Genomic DNA, 20,523 nt, shown 5'->3' with positions numbered 1-20,523 from the left:
AATCTAATGACATGGCCTCCTTGTTCACCTGATCTGAACCCCATTGAGAACCTGTGGTCCATCATCAAATGTGAGCTTTACAAGGAGGGAAAACAGTACACCTCTCTGAACAGTGTCTGGGAGGCTGTGGTTGCTGCTGCACGCAATGTTGATGGTGAACAGATCAAAACACTGACAGAATCCATGGATGGCAGGCTTTTGAGTGTCCTTGCAAAGAAAAGTGGCTATATTGGTCACTGATTTGTTTTTGTTTTGTTTTTGAATGTCAGAAATGTATATTTGTGAATGTTGAGATGTTATATTGGTTTCACTGGTAAAAATAAATAATTGAAATGGGTATATATTTGTTTTTTGTTAAGTTGCCTAATAATTATGCACAGTAATAGTCACCTGCACACACAGATATCCCCCTAAAATAGCTATAACTAAAAACAAACTAAAAACTACTTCCAAAACTATTCAGCTTTGATATTAATGAGTTTTTTGGGTTCATTGAGAACATGGTTGTTCAATAATAAAATTAATCCTCAAAAATACAACTTGCCTAATAATTCTGCACTCCCTGTATTGAAGAGAGAAATTTACATTCGTTTTCAAACAGACAATATCACAACAGTGGCATATGTCAATCATCAAGGAGGGACTCGCAGTCCTTCAGCAATGAAGGAAGTATCTTGGATTCTTTCTTGGGCGGAATCCAACTCTTGTCAAATTTCTGTGATTCATATCCCAGGTGTAGACAATTGGAAAGCGGATCATCTCAGCCATCAGACTTTACATCCGGGGGAGTGGTCTCTCCATCTAGATGTGTTTTTTCATCTTGTACAGATGTGGGGTCTTCCATAAATAGATCTGATGGCCTCTCATCTAAACAAGAAGCTTCCCAGATACCTTTTCAGGTCCAGGGATCCTCAGGCGGAGATGGTGGATGCCTTAGCAGTTCCTTGGTTTTACCAACCTGCTTATATTTTTCCACCTCTGGTTCTTCTTCCAAGGGTTATCTCCAAGATCATAATGGAACAATCTCATGTGTTTGTGGTAGCACCAGCATGGCCTCACAGGTTTTGGTATGCGGATCTTGTCCGGATGTCCTGTTGCCAGCCTTGACAACTTCCTTTAAGGCAAGACCTTCTGTCTCAAGGGTCGTTTTCCCATCAGGATCTCAAATCTCTAAATTTGAAGGCATGGAAATTGAACGCTTAGTGCTTAGTCAGAGGTTTCTCTGACTCAGTGATTAGCACTATGATACAGGCTTGTAAATCTGTTTCAAGGAAAAATTATCACCGGGTTTAGAAAACCTATATTTCCTGATGTTGCATTCATAATTATTCTTGGTGTTCTTTCAGAATTCCTAGGATTTTACAGTTTCTTCAGGATGGTTTGGATAAGGAGTTGTCTGCAAATACGTTGAAAGGACACATTTCTGCTCTTTCTGTCTTATTTCATAGAAAGATTGCTAAACTTCCTGATATTCACTGTTTTGTTCAGGCTTTGATTCATATCAAACCTGTTATTAAATCTATTTCTCCTCCTTGAAGTCTCAATTTGGTTTTGAAGATTTTACAGGTTTCTCCTTTTGAGCCTTTGCATTCTCTGGATATTAAATGACTTTCTTGGAAAGTGTTATTTCTTTTTTGGCTATCTCTTTTGCTAGAAGAGCTTCTGCATTGTCTGCTCCCTCTTGTGAGTCTCCTTATCTGATTTTTCATCAAGATAAAGCTGTTTTGCAGACTTTGTTTAAATTTTTGCCTAAAGTTGTGAATTCTAACAACATTAATATGGAAATTGTTGTTCCTTCCTTGTGTCCTAATCCTAAGAATACTCTTGAAAGGACTTTACATTCTTTGGATGTGGTAAAAGCTTTGAAATATTATGTTGAGGCTACTAAAGATTTCAGAAAGACTTTTTTTTTGGTTCCAGGAAAGTTCAGAAAGCCTCTACCATTTCTCTGGCATCTTGGTTGAAACTTTTGATTCACAAAGCTTATTTGGAGGCAGGGCAGTCTCTTCCTCAGAGATTTACAGCTCATTCTACTAGATCAGTTGCCACTTCTTGGGCTTTCAGGAATGAAGCTTCAGTTGATCCAATTTGCAAAGCAGCAACTTGGTCTTCTTTGCATACTTTTACAAAATTTTACCATTTTTATGTGTTTGCTTCTTCAGAAGCAGCCTTTGGTAGAAAGGTTCTTCAGGCAGTTGTCTCAGTTTAATTCTAGTGCCTTTGATTTGAGTTTTTTTTAAATTTTTAAGAAAACTTAATTATTTTTTTGGATTTAATTTCTTAGTGGATTTACCTGTTATTTTGTCCCTCCTTCTCTAGTGACTCGTGGATTTCCACATCTTGGGTATTATATCCCGTACATCACTAGCTCATGGACTCTTGCCACTTAAATGAAAGAAAACATAATTTATGTAAGAACTTACCTGATAAATTCCTTTCTTTCATAGTGGCAAGAGTCCATAAGACCCACTCTATTTTTTTTTTGTTATGATTTTTTATAAAGCACTTTATTTTCCCAGTTCCTCTTTTTGTATGCTTTTTACTCCTCCTTTTACACCTCACTTCTTGGCTACACGTTAAACTAAGGTATGAGTGAGGTATGAGTGAGGTAGGAGGTGTATTTATAGGCATTTTAAGGTTTGGGAAACGTTGCCCACTCCTGGTAGGAATATATATCCCATACATCACTATCTTATGGACTCTAGCCACTATAAAATGAATTTATCAGGTAAGTTCTTACATAAATTATGTTTTCTGTTTAAAAAGAGTGATAACAAGAATGCTAATAATTCTATAGTACTTTGAGCAACAGTTTCCTCTTAAATTCCTGATAGTGAAGGGGTTAAAATTGCAGAATAACACATCTTTCTTTAAACATTTATGGCTTCTGACTTCCAGGCCTGTAGTTTCTTAAAGGCCCTATTGTACTTAAAGGGACAATATACTCAAAAATGTTCTCCCCTTTAATTTCTTCCCAATGATCCACTTTACCTGCTGGAGTGTATTAAATTGTTTACAAGAATTTACATTAACCTTATTTTGGCATTTTAATTAGTTTATTTAGTCTGTGGTATCCCCACTCATACTGAAAGTTTTTAGCCTCAAGGCCAAGCTGTGTAAACACAGCCAGTAGAAGAGATTACACTCCCAGTGGGTTATAGAAGACATAAAGTAATAAAATGTTAATTTTCCATTGTTCTCTCCAAGTATTGGTGATTGGTTTATGGACAGATATAAGATAAAGAAGCCTGTATATATATATATATATATATATATATATATATATATATATATATATATATATATATATATATATATATATATATATATATATATATATATATATATATATAGCCTGCCTGTATATGATAAAATAATGAGATCTGATTATAACTACAAGCTCAACCCATTTTATTAGGTTGTGGCTTCAAAACACAAAATCAGATAATTCATATACACAAATAAGCCTTCAAAAAGCTAAATTTTGTACTCTGCAGCTGGTAAATAAAAGTAATTGGAAACACATTAAGGGAAAAACTATTTTATAGTATACTGGCCCTTTAAGTAGACAGATGCAGGTTAAAAGCAGCATACCACATTCTTAAAGGGACATTAAACAGAAAAAAATCTTCGGGATAATGTATATCTGAGAATACATTTTCAATAAATGATGTAGCTTTATTTTGTCAAATGAGCACATTGTTGCATGTTTATTTATGTTTTTATTTTCTGAATTCCTTGTCCCCCAAAATAAATGGCTTGGGGTTGCCTGCCCTCTTTTTTATGGTGGTTTAGAACTGATTACGTTTGTTTAATTAGTAATAATTTATTTAACAGATTTTTAAACAAAATATACACATATTTCTTTCTAGTCTCTATCTAATAGCTATAAATAAATAAATATATATTTATAGATACACAATAACATTCACATCTAAACTACGTAGTATGCCCACTGCTATTCCAAAGAACGATTTTCATATCATGATTGTTGATGCAAAATTGATAATCCACCTTAAAAGATCAAATGACTACAAAGAAGGTAATGGAGGAGGGAGAGGTAAATACTAACTCCCAAACAAATACTGTATGTAAAAATATTAACCCAAGCCTCCCTGGAGAAAAAGATGGAAAAAGCACAATGCTCAGTTGTATTTTATAGCAGATGGAAACCAAATAAATAATGAATGCATGTTGCAATAATGTTTCATCTTCAATAAGGAAACATTTTTTATGATGTTGAAATTTTGAGTTTAATGGTCCTTTAAATACATTCTTCTCTAGGTCTTTGTGTACACAACATCTCAATGTTTCTACTCAACTGTTTAAATGATTGTTAGACGTGTGCATTTGGTGAATTAATTCTCAAACGAAAGCTGTGTATGGCAATCTGTGCAAAGATCCAGATTTTTGTGCGTTTCACTTTCACAAAAATAAATCTGATTTTAAAAAGAGACAAATGTCACTACCCAAGGTTATAGTTGGATTTTGTTTGAGAAGCAAATCACCAAATGCAAATGCCTAATGATTGTGACATCACAATCCTGCTCAGTACACACACACAAAGTTTTATACATTAACTTTATTAGATCCACAGTAAAATTATCTGCATTTGGCAGACACTTTAGACATTGGCCCAAAAAACGTACCTTTGTGTTTACCGGCAGTAAAAAACCCAAGGTAATACACATGGGCCAGGTTACAAGTGGTGTGCTATTTTTTTCACTCGCTCGTGCTCTAACTGAGCTCAAAATAACATTGTAATGCTGGCACGTTAGCACGCGTATTACAATTTGAAAGTAAAAAGTTAGCACTCAACCAAAAGTCCGGAGAGTGCAAACTTCAGGACTTCAGATATTGCGACCGCGTTAACTTCTTCTCTGATAGGGGCCGATTTATCTGAATAGCCGAATGGCCCATGATGCCCCTGTTTCCGAAACAGCAGTTATGAAGCAACGGTCTTAAGACCGCTGCTCCTTAACTGGTCCACTGCCTCTAAGGCTGTGGACATCAATCTGCCAGATTCTATACGATCGGGTTTGATTGACACCCCCTGCTAGCGGCCGATTGGCCATGAATCTGCAGGGGGCGGCATTGCACAAGCAGTTCACCATTGCAATAGTAATAAGCGGTTAACTTAAGTATGAATCAAATGTTTTTCTCAAAAATGTATATTCCTTTAAATTTCTGGTATAAAGGGAGGTATCTCTGTACACAGTGATCAAGTGCGCATGCACACAAAACGCGTCTTTGTGAGATTACCGACACTGCTTACTACATGTTTTTATGTATGCTGCTGGAACTTTTCCAGTTATGCTTTTATTGATAGTGCATTAAAGTTTTGGATTCTTAACTTGGATATCCGTGAGAGCTTTCTTTACCATGTGCGCAGTATTCCTTGGATACTATACGTCTTCTTTTGCATGTAGGACAGACACACTTTAACTGCAACCAGAGTGTTTGTACTCTCCCCCACTATCCATTGTGCCGTTAACCTCCAGCACGTCTCACTACAGGTGAGAAATCTATCAAGGGAAACAGATCACCCATACTTACAGTACATGTTTGGTATATGTGTATATATGTGTATAAAAACACATAAATATACATGTATATACACTTATAGAAATACACATATTTAGAAAGTGCATATATGTGTGTAATACTTTATTTTAATATGTTTTTGATGTGTTTGGTGAACATTCTTTTTAAACCCTTACACTTTATGTTAAGTCTTAAGGCGTGCTAATCCGTTGAGCAGACATTCTGTTTGAGCTTGAGTGCAATCATTTACTTTAAATTCAAAGACAGCATTTCTGACTAACGTCCTTAGTCATGTCATAACTAAGGACATAAGTCAGAAACCTCTCTTTTGATGTTGGCTCAATAAACATTTAGGCCTAGATTTAGAGTTGGGCGGTAGCCGTGAAAACCAGCGTTAGAGGCTCCTAACGCTGGTTTTAGGCTACCTCCGGTATTTGGAGTCATTAAAAAAAGGGTCTAACGCTCACTTTTCAGCCGCGACTTTTCCATACCGCAGATCCCCTTACGTAAATTGCATATCCTATCTTTTCAATGGGATTTTTCTAACTCCAGTATTTAGAGTCGTGTCTGAAGTGAGCATTAGACATCTAGCAACAAAACTCCAGCCGCAGGAAAAAAGTCAGTAGTTAAGAGCTTTCTGGGCTAACGCCGGTTCATAAAGCTCTTAACTACTGTACTCTAAAGTACACTAACACCCATAAACTACCTATGTACCCCTAAACCGAGGTCCCTCCACATCGCCGCCACTCGATAACATTTTTTTAACCCCTAATCTGCCGACCGCCACCTACGTTATACTTATGTACCCCTAATCTGCTGCCCCTAACACCGCCGACCCCTATATTATATTTATTAACCCCTAACCTGCCCCCCACAACGTCGCAGCCAGCTACCTACAATAATTAACCCCTAATCTGCCGACCGCAAAGCGCCGCCACCTACGTTATACTTATGTACCCCTAATCTGCTGCCCCTAACACCGCCGACCCCTATATTATATTTATTAACCCCTAATCTGCCCCCCTCAACGTCGCCTCCACCTGCCTACACTTATTAACCCCTAATTTGCCGAGCGGACCGCACCGCTATTATTATAAAGTTATTAACCCCTGATCCGCCTCACTAACCCTATAATAAATAGTATTAACCCCTAATCTGCCCTCCCTAACATCGCCGACACCTAACTTCAATTATTAACCCCTAATCTGCCGACTGGAGCTCACCGCTATTCTAATAAATGTATTAACCCCTAAAGCTAAGTCTAACCCTAACACTAACACCCCCCTAAATTAAATATAATTTTAATCTAACTAAATTAATTAACTCTTATTAAATAAATTATTCCTATTTAAAGCTAAATACTTACCTGTAAAATAAATCCTAATATAGCTACAATATAAATTATAATTATATTATAGCTATTTTAGGATTAATATTTATTTTACAGGTAACTTTGTATTTATTTTAACCAGGTACAATAGCTATTAAATAGTTAAGAACTATTTAATAGCTAAAATAGTTAAAATAATTACAAAATTACCTGTAAAATAAATCCTAACCTAAGTTACAATTAAATCTAACACTACACTATCAATAAATTAATTAAATAAAATACCTATAATTATCTACAATTAAACCTAACACTACACTATCAATAAATAAATTAAATACAATACCTACAAATAACTACAATGAAATAAACTATCTAAAGTACAAAAAATAAAAAAGAACTAAGTTACAAAAAATAAAAAAATATTTACAAACATAAGAAAAATATTACAACAATTTTAAACTAATTACACCTACTCTAAGCCCCCTAATAAAATAACAAAGCCCCCCAAAATAAAAAAATGCCCTACCCTATTCTAAATTACTAAAGTTCAAAGCTCTTTTACCTTACCAGCCCTGAACAGGGCCCTTTGCGGGACATGCCCCAAGAAGTTCAGCTCTTTTGCCTGTAAAAAAAAAACATACAATACCCCCCCCAACATTACAACCCACCACCCACATACCCCTAATCTAACCCAAACCCCCCTTAAATAAACCTAACACTAAGCCCCTGAAGATCTTCCTACCTTATCTTCACCATACCAGATTCACCGATCGATCCAGAAGAGCTCCTCCGATGTCCTGATCCAAGCCCAAGCGGGGGACTGAAGAGGTCCATGATCCGGCTGAAGTCTTCATCCAAGCGGGGCAGAAGAGGTCTTCCATCCGATTGAAGTCTTCATCCAAGCGGGATCTTCTATGGTCATCCATCCGGAGCGGAGCGGCAGGATCCTGAAGACCTCCGACGCGGAACATCCATCCTGGCCGACGACTGAACGACGAATGACGGTTCCTTTAAATGACGTCATCCAAGATGGCGTCCCTCGAATTCCGATTGGCTGATAGGATTCTATAAGCCAATCGGAATTAAGGTAGGAATATTCTGATTGGCTGATTCCATCAGCCAATCAGAATCAAGTTCAATCCGATTGGCTGATTGGATCAGCCAATCAGATTGAACTTGATTGCATTAAATATGCTCTACGCTCCTTTTTTGGAGCCTAACGCAGCCTTTATGTGGACTCTCAATACCAGAGTTATTTTTATCAGAATCAAGTTCAATCCGATTGGCTGATTGGAATATGTTGCCTGTGACTTATCTTCTCCATGAGATTAGCGGCATTATGGATAAGTGCCAAGCTGCTCTTATATACGAGCTGAAAATGGCGTCTTCAGCCTAATGCGACGGATCCAGTAGAGCCTGACTCCTTCTCTGAAGCACATACTAAGGAAGAGGTTCTACAGCCTCATTATCCCCCACCCGGATTACAAGTTGATGAGGAAACAACCTTAACGGCTACCCTGATCTCTGGGACGGCGGCAACGAGCACAGGAGGTAAGGTGATGTGCTTACCTTCCTACTTGACCATCTACGGTGCCGCTGTACGGATCAGGGCACACATACCCCATGAGACTGCGGGTCTAGAGAATCCTCAGAGCGATGAGGAGGATACCCCAGCAGACCCGACTAGAGTGATGCGACCGGGAATAAAGGGCCCGATCTACCCAATCCCTGCTCGGTGCTTGCCGGCCCTGGGGTCAGCCATGCTGGAGATCCCCGATAGTTTTTCTAACACAGCGGGGGATGTGGAGTCGGCCCTGCGACTCGGGCGCTACATAAAGGAGACTGAAATGTTAAAGATAGGAGGCTAACCAATAGCCCCCGCTAACTTTATAGAACAGCTGCTTTGCTTCCTCCGCTTCCAGATCTCTACTAGCGGTGGCCACAAATTTAGTTGGAGGAACAAAATACCCTGGAATCCTCACACTTCGGTATCCGAATGGGACTGTTCTGTAAAAACTGAATATGCTACTCGGATCGTTGGGGTAGGGTAAGTCCCTTGCTTGGAGTCATTTGCAGCTATAGCGGATGGGCTTTAGAGGATTCATGGACTTCCTAACAGGGGTTCTGCTTGCTTTGGCTGTTTTACAGAACTCCCATACTGTGTCTTTATTTCATACTTACTATGTATTTATGTCTACTACCCCGGCTTCATCCATACTCTACTGCAACCTAACTTTATCTCCTAAATAATGTTGCAGTAACTTTTCTTACAATATTTTTCCACACGGCGTTCTTACAGTTTGATGTATGCTATATGTTTTATCTTGTACATCTTTGATGTCATTGTTTGTTGTTACGCTGGCACATTGTTGGTTTCCTACTTTTATCTGCACACCCTATGTATTATAGTCTATATTACTTTGCAAAAGTTGCTGAGAATTCTGCCAGGCTAATTAATAACATATAGTCTAATTTTGGCCTTATTATAGTTGGTTGGACACTTCCTAGGTCATACACATGTTGTATACTTGACAACAAATTCAACTTGAGCCCCTAATGCTGCCCTACGAAAGATTTAGCATATTTTATATTCGCAGTCCTGCAGGGATGGGCTATATTGGAGGCATCTACTTTAGCTGCCCATGTTTCCATATGCTACTAGATAATATTTCAGTCTCTAGCAGTTTCTTACTGAGACTCATTCCTACTTGTCTACACACTATTATAGGAGTCTTTAAACATAAAATGCTAGGTTCTAGTCTATTGCTCCTGGCTCTGGGGTGTAGGGCAGGAGCAATAGATCTTATTGCTCTTCTGTTAACAACTGCTATAATTACCCGTAGCTATTTCAAAGTTCTGAGATAATAATATATGATGCTACTAGGTAACCTCTTGCAAGTTTAGTTATAAGGGTGTGTTTTTGCTCTTTATTTATGTTTTAATGGGCTTTGGGCGTGTACGAACACTAGAAATCTCATTGTGATGTTCATACAGACAGTTACTCTTAATATTTTACATGTTATTGGAAAAGGTATCTTACATTATGTGCAATGTCTGTTTATATATGCCTTAGTTGCTGACTTTGGGCTGGATCGCCATAGCTAGGTGAGTTCTTGAACCCTATTTATTAGTAGAGACTGTATCCCTTAGCGTATTTCAACAAAGTGACCTATCCCATTTTACTACCAAGAATACTCCCTATATATCAACTGCCTATAGTGTTTGCGCTACTGTTAGATTTGAGACAGTTCCGTATTATTGAACTGCTGTTTCTTGCTCAGTATATATTTGCAAATTTATCTACACATTTATAAATTAAGCCTACTATGTATATATATATATTCCCAAGAGTAAAACTGATAGCCCATAATTGTCCATGCCTGGGCTCCCATCAACTTAGTTAATTAGGTTAGTTGTTAATATTCTCTTTTTTAGTATGTTTCTATAATGCTAGGCTCCGCCCCCCCCCGTTTGGAGCTTATTTATTAAGCTAAGGGACACAGATCCCATCGATGACCCCCTAAAACTTATATAAGAGAACTTCATTATAGTTATGCTTGATAAACTTTTTTTCTTTTATCATATATTTATATGTTTATAGCCTGGAGGACCCAAAAAGGGCCCTATATGTTGTAGATTCCACCGTACCCTTCTATATTTACGTCAATATAGCGGCCATTAATAGTCCCTTCCCTATTTTGTCTGCCACTCCCTCTATTAAGATACATTTGAGTGATTAGGCCCATAGTGGTCCATATTTGGTCTAAGGGGATTGGGTAGCAGATAATATAAATAAAAAAGAGGTTTCATTTTTATAATTCAATTTACGAGGCAGACTGGTAGTGCAAGTCATGTTACTGATATAAGTTTATTTTTTTTTATTTTTTTTCTAAGAATCTCTGCTAGGATCGTCCCAATAGCTAGAGATATGCTAATTATGAGCATTAACACTATTTGTTTTTGGGCTAACTAATTTCACAGTCTATATGTAGACTACTGTTTTAATATTATTTTGTTTTTGCTCCTTATGGTCCTATATTTTATTGTAACATGTTTCCTGTGAATACTGCAAATTGAATTTTCAATGTATGACTTGTGTTTTGAAAACTTCAATAAAAATTGTTTATAAAAAAAAAAAAAAAAAAAAAAAAAAAAGATGCAAATCTGGTGTTTCAAGATACGTTTCCCACGCAACATTTCTGAATGTTCAATTTCAGGTTATAATGTCCGTAACTTGGATAATCTGTTTATAGATGTTAAACTACAGGTTTGTTTGTTATTAGTAAATAAACCTCGAGCTTGTATTTGTCTGAACTGCTCATAAAAAAAAAAAAAAAAATTATATTTAACTTAGGGGGGTGTTAGTGTTAGGGTTAGACTTAGCTTTAGGGGTTAATACATTTATTAGAATAGCGGTGAGCTCCAGTCGGCAGATTAGGGGTTAATAATTGAAGTTAGGTGTCGGCGATGTTAGGGAGGGCAGATTAGGGGTTAATACTATTTATTATAGGGTTAGTGAGGCGGATTAGGGGTTAATAACTTTATTATAGTAGCGCTCAGGTCCGGTTGGCAGATTAGGGGTTAATAAGTGGAGGCGACGTTGTGGGGGGCAGATTAGGGGTTAATAAATATAATATAGGGGTCGGCGATGTTAGGGCAGCAGATTAGGGGTACATAGGGATAATGTAAGTAGCGGCGGTTTACGGAGCGGCAGATTAGGGGTTAATAATAATATGCAGGGGTCAGCGATAGCGGGGGCGGCAGATTAGGGGTTAATAAGTGTAAGGTTAGGGGTGTTTAGACTCGGGGTACATGTTAGAGTGTTAGGTGCAGACGTAGGAAGTGTTTCCGCATAGCAAACAATGGGGCTGCGTTAGGAGCTGAACGCGGCTTTTTTGCAGGTGTTAGGTTTTTTTTCAGCTCAAACAGCACCATTGTTTCCTATGGGGGAATCGTGCACGAGCACGTTTTTGAGGCTGTTTTTGAGGCTGGCCGCGTCCGGAAGCAACTCTGCGTTAAATATGCTCTACGCTCCTTTTTTGGAGCCTAACGCAGCCTTTATGTGGACTCTCAATACCAGAGTTATTTTTATGGTGCGGCCAGAAAAAAGCCGGCGTTAGCTTTTCGGGTCGTTACCGACAAAACTCTAAATCTAGCCGTTAGTTTTTATTTCAGTGGTGCTGCTATCATTCTGAATGGATTTCTCTCTTTGCTGGGGTATTAAACACACAATTAAAAAGTATGTTTTTTTTTTAACAAAATGTTTTAATTAAATATTTACATTAAAACATCTGTTTAACTAATTGAAACAGCTAAGGTTCTAATGAACTAGAGTTCCATAGAAAAAGTAGTTAAAAACACAATCGCCTAGATTTAGAGTTTTGTCGGTAAAGACCTGCGGTGCTAACAAGCCTTTTTTTCCAGCGCACCCTTAAGACAACGCTGGTATTACGAGTTGTCTGAATGGCTGCGTTAGCCTCAGAAAAAGTGAGCGTTGAGCATAATTTAGCTCCACTTCAACCCACAATACCAGCGTTGCTTATGGTAGCAGTAAGCTGGAAAAACGTGCTGGTGCACGATATCCCCATAGGAAGTAATGGGGCTGAGCTGGCTGAAAAAAAAACATAGCACCTGCAAAAAAGCAGCGTTCAGCTCCTAACGCAGCCCCATTGTTTCCTATGGGGAAACACTCTCTAAGTCTACACCTAACACCCTAACATGAACCCTGAGTCTAAACACCCCTAACCTTACACTTATTAACCCCTAATCTGCCGCCCCCACTATCGCTGACACCTACATTATATTATTAACCCCTAATCTGCCGCTCCGGACACCGCTGCAACCTACATTATCCCTATGAACCCTTAACCTGCTGCCCCTAACATCGCCAACGCCTATATTATATTTATTAACCCCTAATCTGCCCCCCCAACATCGCCGCCACCTACCTACACTTATTAACCCCTAATCTGCCGACCGGACATCTCCGCCACTATAATAAATGTATTAACCCCTAAACCGCCGCACTCCTGCCTCGCAAACACTATAATAAATGTTATTAACCCCTAATCTACCCTCCCTAACATCGCCGCCACCTACCTACAATTATTAACCCCTAATCTGCTGCCCCCAACATAACCACTACTATAATAAAGTTATTAACCCCTAAACCTAAGTCTAACCCTAACACCCCCCTAACTTAAATATAATTTAAATTAACCAAATTAAATTTACTATAATTAAATAAATTAATCCTATTTAAAACTAAATACTTACCTATAAAATAAACCCTAATATAGCTACAATATAACTAATAGTTACATTGTAGCTATTTTAGGATTTATATTTATTTTACAAGCAACTTTGTATTTATTTTAACTAGGTACAATAGCTATTAAATAGTTATTAACTATTTAATAGCTACCTAGTTAAAATAATTACAAAATTACCTGCAAAATAAATCCTAACCTAAGTTACAAATACACCTAACACTATACTATCAGTAAACTAATTAAATAAATTAACTACAATTATCTAAACTAAAATACAATTGAATAAACTAAACTATAATACAACCCCCCCCAACTAAATTACAGAAAATAAAAAAAATTACAAGAAGTTTAAACTAATTACACCTAATCTAAGCCCCCTAATAAAATAAAAAAGCCCCCCAAAATAATAAATGCCCTACCCTATCCTAAATTACAAAGTAATCAGCTCTTTTACCAGCCCTTAAAAGGGCTTTCTCTTGTAAGATGTATCGAGTCCATGGATTCATCCTTACTTGTGGGATATTCTCCTTCCCTACAGGAAGTGGCAGAGAGAGCACCCACAGCAGAGCTGTCTATATAGCTCCCCCCTTAGCTCCACCCCCCCAGTCATTCTCTCTGCCTGCTTATCTGCTAGGAAGGGCAAAGAGCTATGTGGTGACTAAAATGTTAGTTTTTTATTTCTCAAGCAAAAGTTTATTATTTTAAATGGTACCGGTGTGTACTATTTACTCTCTGGCAGAAAAGGGATGAAGATTTCTGCAAGGAGGATGATGATCTTAGCACTTTGTAACTAAGATCCACTGCTGTTCTCACAAGGCCTGAAGAGTACTGGAAAACTTCAGTTTGGAGAACAGTTTGCAGGCTAAGCTGCATATGAGGTATGTTCAGTCTATATTTTTCTAGACAGACTGTGTTAATTCTAGAAAAGGCTGGCAATATCCCCATGAGGGAAGGGTATTCAGACATTTTAATAGGAATTTCAGCTTGCTTGAAGGGCTCATTAGTTACTGGTGACACTGTTAAGAAAAAAGTTTTGTTTATTGATGCAATTATAATGTTTTCTGACGGGGCTAAAGGGCTGGTGACACTGTTAGGAAAAAATGTTTTGTTTATTGATGCATTTATAACGTTTTTTGAAGGGACTAAAGGGGTCATTGTGGCTTGGTTTTGAGTTTTGTAACTCACATGGTTAATTAAGAGACACTCTGGTGTTTCTCTGATAGGCCTCAAAACATCGAGTGAGGTGGGAGAGGCCTATTTTCGCGCCTCAGTTGCGCAGTTTCCTTTCCTCTGAGACATATCACTGCTTCTCCTGAGGTTCCTGCTGTGTTTGAGGGCTGTTAAATAATCCGATGGGCAGAGGATCACTCTTGCCATCTCTCAGCAATCCACATTCCAGGAGTAGAGAACTGGGAGGCGGATTTTCTAAGGCGTCAGACTTTTCATCCGGGGGAGTGGGAACTCCATCCAGAGGTATTTGCTCAGCTGATTCAGCTATGGGGCACACCAGAATTGGATCTGATGGCGTCTCGTCAGAATGCCAAACTTCCTCGTTACGGGTCCAGGTCCCGGGATCCCAAGGCGGTACTGATAGATGCTCTAGCAGTACCTTGGTCCTTCAATCTGGCCTACGTATTTCCACCACTTTCTCTCATCCCACGTCTGGTTGCCAGAATCAAGCAGGAGAGAGCTTTGGTGATTCTGATAACACCTGCATGGCCACGCAGGACTTGGTATGCAGACCTAGTGGGCATGTCCTCGGTTCCACCGTGGACCCTGCCAATGAGACGGGACCTTCTAATCCAAGGTCCGTTCTCGCATCCAAATCTAGTTTCTCTGCATCTGACTGCTTGGAGATTGAATGCCTAAATCTATCAAAGCGTGGGTTCTCTGAGTCGGTCATTGATACCCTGATTCAGGCTAGAAAACCTGTCACCAGGAAGATCTATCATAATATTTGGTGCAAATATCTTTATTGGTGTGAATCCAAAGGTTACTTGTGGAGTAAGATTAGGATTCCTAGAATATTGTCTTTTCTCCAAGAAGGTTTGGAGAAGGGATTATCAGCTAGTTCTCTAAAAGGACAAATATCCACTTTGTCTACTACACAAACGTCTGGCAGATGTCCCAGACGTTCAAACTTTTAGTCAGGCTTTAGTCAGAATTAAGCCTGTATTTAAGCCTGTTGTTCCGCCTTGGAGCCTAAACTTAGTCTTTAGAGTTCTTCAAGGGGTTCAGTTTGAACCTATGCATTCCATAGATATTAAGCTTCTATCTTGGAAAGTTTTGTTCTTAGTTGCTATCTCTTCGGCTCGAAGAGTTTCTGAGCTATCTGCTTTACAGTGGGATTCCCCTTATCTTATTTTCCATGCAGATAAGGTGGTTTTGCGTACCAAACCTGGTTTTCTTCCTAAGGTTGTTTCTAATAAGAATATCAATCAAGAGATTGTTGTTCCTTCTCTGTGTCCTAATCCTTCATCAAAGAAGGAACATCTGTTGCACAATCTTGATGTGGTTCATGCTTTAAAGTTCTACTTACAAGCAACCAAAGATTTCCGTCAAACATCTTCATTGTTTGTTGTTTATTCTGGTAAGCGGAGAGGCCAAAAGGCTACGGCTACCTCTCTTTCCTTTTGGCTGAAAAGCATCATCCGTTTGGCCTATGAGACTGCTGGACAGCAGCCTCCTGAAAGAATTACTGCTCATTCTACTAGAGCTGTGGCTTCCACATGGGCTTTTAAAAATGAGGCTTCTGTTGAACAGATTTGTAAGGCGGCGACTTGGTCTTCACTTCATACTTTTTCCAAATTTGATACTTTTGCTTCTTCGGAGGCTATTTTTGGGAGAAAGGTTCTACAAGCAGTGGTGCCTTCCATTTAAGGTCCCTGTCTTGTCCCTCCCTTCATCCATGTCCTAAAGCTTTGGTATTGGTATCCCACAAGTAAGGATGAATCAGTGGACTCGATACATCTTACAAGAGAAAACATAATTTATGCTTATCTGATAAATTTATTTCTCTTGTGATGTATCGAGTCCACGGCCTGCCCTGTTTATTTAAGACAGGCATATATATTTTTATTTTTAAACTTTCAGTCACCACTGCACCCTATGGTTTCTCCTTTTTCTTCCTAGCCTTCAGTCGAATGACTGGGGGGTGGAGCTAAGGGGGGAGCTATATAGACAGCTCTGCTGTGGGTGCTCTCTCTGCCACTTCCTGTAGGGAAGGAGAATATCCCACAAGTAAAGATAAATCCGTGGACTCGATACATCACAAGAGAAATAAATTTATCAGGTAAGCATAAATTATGTTTTTTGTGGGGCATTGCCCCAAAGTAATCAGCTCTTTTACCTGTAAATAAAAATACAATACCCCCCAACATTACAACCCACCACCCACATACCCCTACTCTAAAACCCACCCAAACCCCCTTAAAAAAACCTAACACTAACCCCCTGAAGATCTCCCTACCTTGAGTCATCTTCACTCAGCCGAGCCGAATTCTTCATCCAAGCAGGGCAGAAGAGGTCCTCCATCCGGTTGAAGTCTTCATCCAAGCGGGGCAGAAGAGGTCTTCCATCCGATTGATGTCTTCATCCAAGCGGAATCTTCTATCTTCATCCATCCGGAGCGGAGCGGCAGCATCCTGAAGAGCCCTGACGCGGAACATCCATCCTGGCCGACGACTTTCCAATGAATGACGGTTCCTTTAAATGATGTCATCCAAGATGGCGTCCCTCGAATTCCGATTGGCTGATCGGAACAGCCAATAGAATGCGAGGTCAATCCAATTGGCTGATTGGATCAGCCAATCGAATTGAACTTCAATCTGATTGGCTGATTGAATCAGCCAATCAGATTTTTCCTACCTTAATTCCGATTGGCTGATAGAATCCTATCAGCCAATCAGAATTCGAGGGGTGCCATCTTGGATGACGTCATTTAAAGCAGTGTTTTTCAACCAGTGTGCCGTGGCACACTAGTGTGCCGTGAGAGATCCTCAGGTGTGCCACGGCAGACTGACAACAGTGTGACATATTTTTTAAACTTTGCTTGTTTTTTACTCCCAGTGCAGGGGTAGTTTGTAGGAGGCATGGCATAACAGCACAATACATACAGTATGTGTGTGTTTGTGGGTATGTGTATATATATATATGCTGTATTAGGCTACAATGTGTGATTTTTTTTAAATTTTGGGATGGTGGTGTGCCACAGGATTTTTTAATGTAAAAAAGTGTGCCACGTCAAAAAAAAGGTTAAAAATCACTGATTTAAAGGAACCGTCATTCGTCGGGAAGTCGTCGGCCAGGATGGATGTTCCGCGTCAGAGGTCTTCAGGATGCTGCCGCTCCACTCCAGATGGATGAACATAGAAGATTCCGCTTGGATGAAGACATCAATCGGATGGAAGACCTCTTCTGCCCCGCTTGGATGAAGACTTCAACCGGATGGAGGACCTCTTCTGCCCCGCTTGGATGAAGAATTCAGCTCTGCTGAGTGAAGACGACTCAAGGTAGGGAGATCTTCAGGGGGTTAGTGTTAGGTTTTTTTAAGGGGGGTTTGGGTGGGTTGTAATGTTGGGTGGGTATTGCATTTTTATTTACAGGTAAAAGAGCTGATTACTTTGGGGCAATGCCCCGCATAAAGCCCTTTTAAGGGCTGGTAAAAGAGCTGATTACTTTGTAATTTAGGATAGGGTAGGGCATTTTATTATTTTGGGGGGCTTTTTTATTTTATTAGGGGGCTTAGATTAGGTATAATTAGTTTAAACTTCTTGTATTTTTTTTTTATTTTCTGTAATTTAGGGTTTGTTTTTTTGTATTATAGTTTAGTTTATTTAATTGTATTTTAGTTTAGATAATTGTAGGTAATTTATTTAATTAGTTTAATGATAGTGTAGTGTTAGGTGTATTTGTAACTTAGGTTAGGATTTATTTAACAGGTAATTTTGTACTTATTTTAACTAGGTAGCTATTAAATAGTTAACTATTTAATAGCTATTGTACCTAATTAAAATAAATACAAAGTTGCCTGTAAAATAAATATAAATCCTAAAATAGCTACAATGTAACTATTAGTTATATTGTAGCTATATTAGGGTTTATTTTATAGGTAAGTATTTTGTTTTAAATTGGATTAATTTATTTAATTATAGTAATTTTATTTCATTTAATTTAAATTATATTTAAGTTAGGGGGGTGTTAGGGTTAGGGCTAGACTTAGGTTTAGGGGTTAATAACTTTATTATAGTAGCGGCGACGTTGGTGGAGGTAGATTAGGGGTTAATAATTCTAGGTAGGTGGCAGCGATGTTAGGGGGGGCAGATTAGGGGTTTATAAAATTTATTATAGTGTTTGCGAGGTGGGAGTGCGGCGGTTTAGGGGTTAATACGTTTATTATAGTGGTGCGATGTCCGGTGAGCAGATTAGGGGTTAATAAGTGTAGGTAGGTGGCGGCGACATTGGGGGGGGGGGGCAGATTAGGGGTTAATAAATATAATATAGGTGTCGGCGATGTTAGGGGCAGCAAGCAGATTAGGGGTTCATAGGGATAATGAAGGTGGCGGCGATGTCCGGTCGGAAGATTAGGGGTTAAAAAAAATTATTATAGGGTTTGTGATGTGGGGGGGCCTCGGTTTAGGGGTTCATAGGTAGTTTATGGGTGTTAGTGTACTTTATAGCACAGTAGTTAAGAGCTTTATGTTCCGGCGTTAGCCCATAAAACTCTTAACTACTGACTTTTTTTTGCGGTAGGAGTCTTGGCGGTAGAGGGTCTACCGCTCACTTCTTCCAAGACTCGTAATACCAGCATTAGGCAAATCCCATAGAAAAGATAGGATACGCAATTGATGTAAGGGGATTTGCGGTAGCCTTGAGTCGCGGAAAGAAAGTGAGCGATAGACCCTTTCCTGTCTGACTCTAAATACCAGCGGGCATTAAAAAGCAGCGTTAGGACCCCTTAACACTGCTTTTTAACCCTAACGCAGAGCTCTAAATCTAGCCAAATCTTTTTCTCCAGCAAATTGAAGGGATTCTAAACCCAATTTTTTCTTTAATTATTCATATAGAGCATGCAATTTTAAGCAACTGTCTTATTTACTCCTATTATAAATTTTTCTTCGTTCTCTTGCTATTTTTATTTAAAAAGCAGGAATGTAAAGCTTAGGAGCCGTTCCATTTTATATTCATCAGCCTGGATAGTGCTTGCTTAATGGTGGCTACATTTTGCCACCAATAAGCAAGTGTACCCCCTGTTCTGAAGCAAAAATAGACTAGCTCCTAAGTTTAACATTCCTGCTTTTTAAATAAAGATAGCAAGAGAAGAATAAAAATTTATTAGAAAGTTGCTTAAAATTGCCTGCTCTATCTGAATCATTATAGAGAAAAACTGGGTTTATTAATGGATGGAATGTAGAATAAACTGTAAGTTGTTTCACTGGGGAGTTTTATCTGTTTCTTTCATGTCTTGATCAGAACAAATACTAGTAATATGACAAGCAGATGAATCCGACTTTCAAATTATTTGAATATTTATATTTTTAATTTTTAAACTGGAAAATAATACATGTAAAATATCTTGTAATACTTCTTTAACAAAAAAATGTTCAGATAATTTGCTCGTATTTGTGAACAATATATAATTATAATTTTTTTCCGTTGCTTTGTAGGCTGAAAATGAAGATTTTAAAACATTACGATCGAGATTCCAAAAGAGTGTTGAGGAAAACAAAATGAAAATACAAATGCCTCCTATTCCTGCAAAGCCTACTATACCAGCAAAGCCTAATTTTGGACAAGGCGCTAACAAATGTTTTCAAAAACCAGTACCAAAAGCATTATCTTCTCCTGAACTGCCTGCATTACCAAGAAGAGAAAAATTAAATCCAGCTGAGAATCTCTCTACTTCAAATCAAAGTCTTTGCTCTCTTGGGAACGATAGAATGCAGTTTGATATATCTGAAACAGAATATAAAGAAAGAAAATCACCAAAAGAAACTTTCAAAATTGAGATGGATAGAATCCTTGGCCAAGCAAATATTAACAATAATCCTACAGCAACACAGACTGTGAAACCCGTTCTACCTAAACGGCCCATGAACATTGCAGTCAAGCCAACCAGTGCAAATCATCCCCCTAAACCTTTGCAAATTTCTAAAAAACCTATGCAGGAAAAAAATCAAGTGCCATTAAAATTTCTGCCAAGTGTAGCGATCCTGGGTCCAAAACCGGAAAAACCTTTGCGCCCTCCTTTTGTGAACTTGGGAAAGTTCAAAGAAGAAGAAAATGAAGAAGAAAAAGAGTCTGATTATGTTGTTATGAGGAGTTATTCAGGTATTCTGTGTTATCAGCTTTTGGTGTTAATGATCAGTTATACCA

The 20,523-nt window shown here is 38.5% G+C and overlaps 1 protein-coding gene across 2 annotated transcripts in view; it reads left to right on the top strand.

Moving 5' to 3' along the window:
- LOC128649624 (PML-RARA-regulated adapter molecule 1) overlaps positions 1 to 20,523 on the top strand; it is a 348,542-nt gene that overhangs the window by 115,376 nt on the left and 212,643 nt on the right. For both annotated transcript variants that reach the window (XM_053702989.1, XM_053702988.1), the window contains exon 2: positions 19,815 to 20,478. In XM_053702989.1, coding sequence (XP_053558964.1) covers positions 19,815 to 20,478 — 664 coding nt within the window. The remainder of the gene's footprint in view (positions 1 to 19,814; positions 20,479 to 20,523) is intronic.

The sequence above is a fragment of the Bombina bombina genome, chromosome 2 (assembly GCF_027579735.1).
Source record: "Bombina bombina isolate aBomBom1 chromosome 2, aBomBom1.pri, whole genome shotgun sequence".
NCBI lineage: Eukaryota > Metazoa > Chordata > Amphibia > Anura > Bombinatoridae > Bombina > Bombina bombina.
Note: the sequence above shows the minus strand (reverse complement) of the source record. Positions and strands in the feature narration are given on the sequence as shown.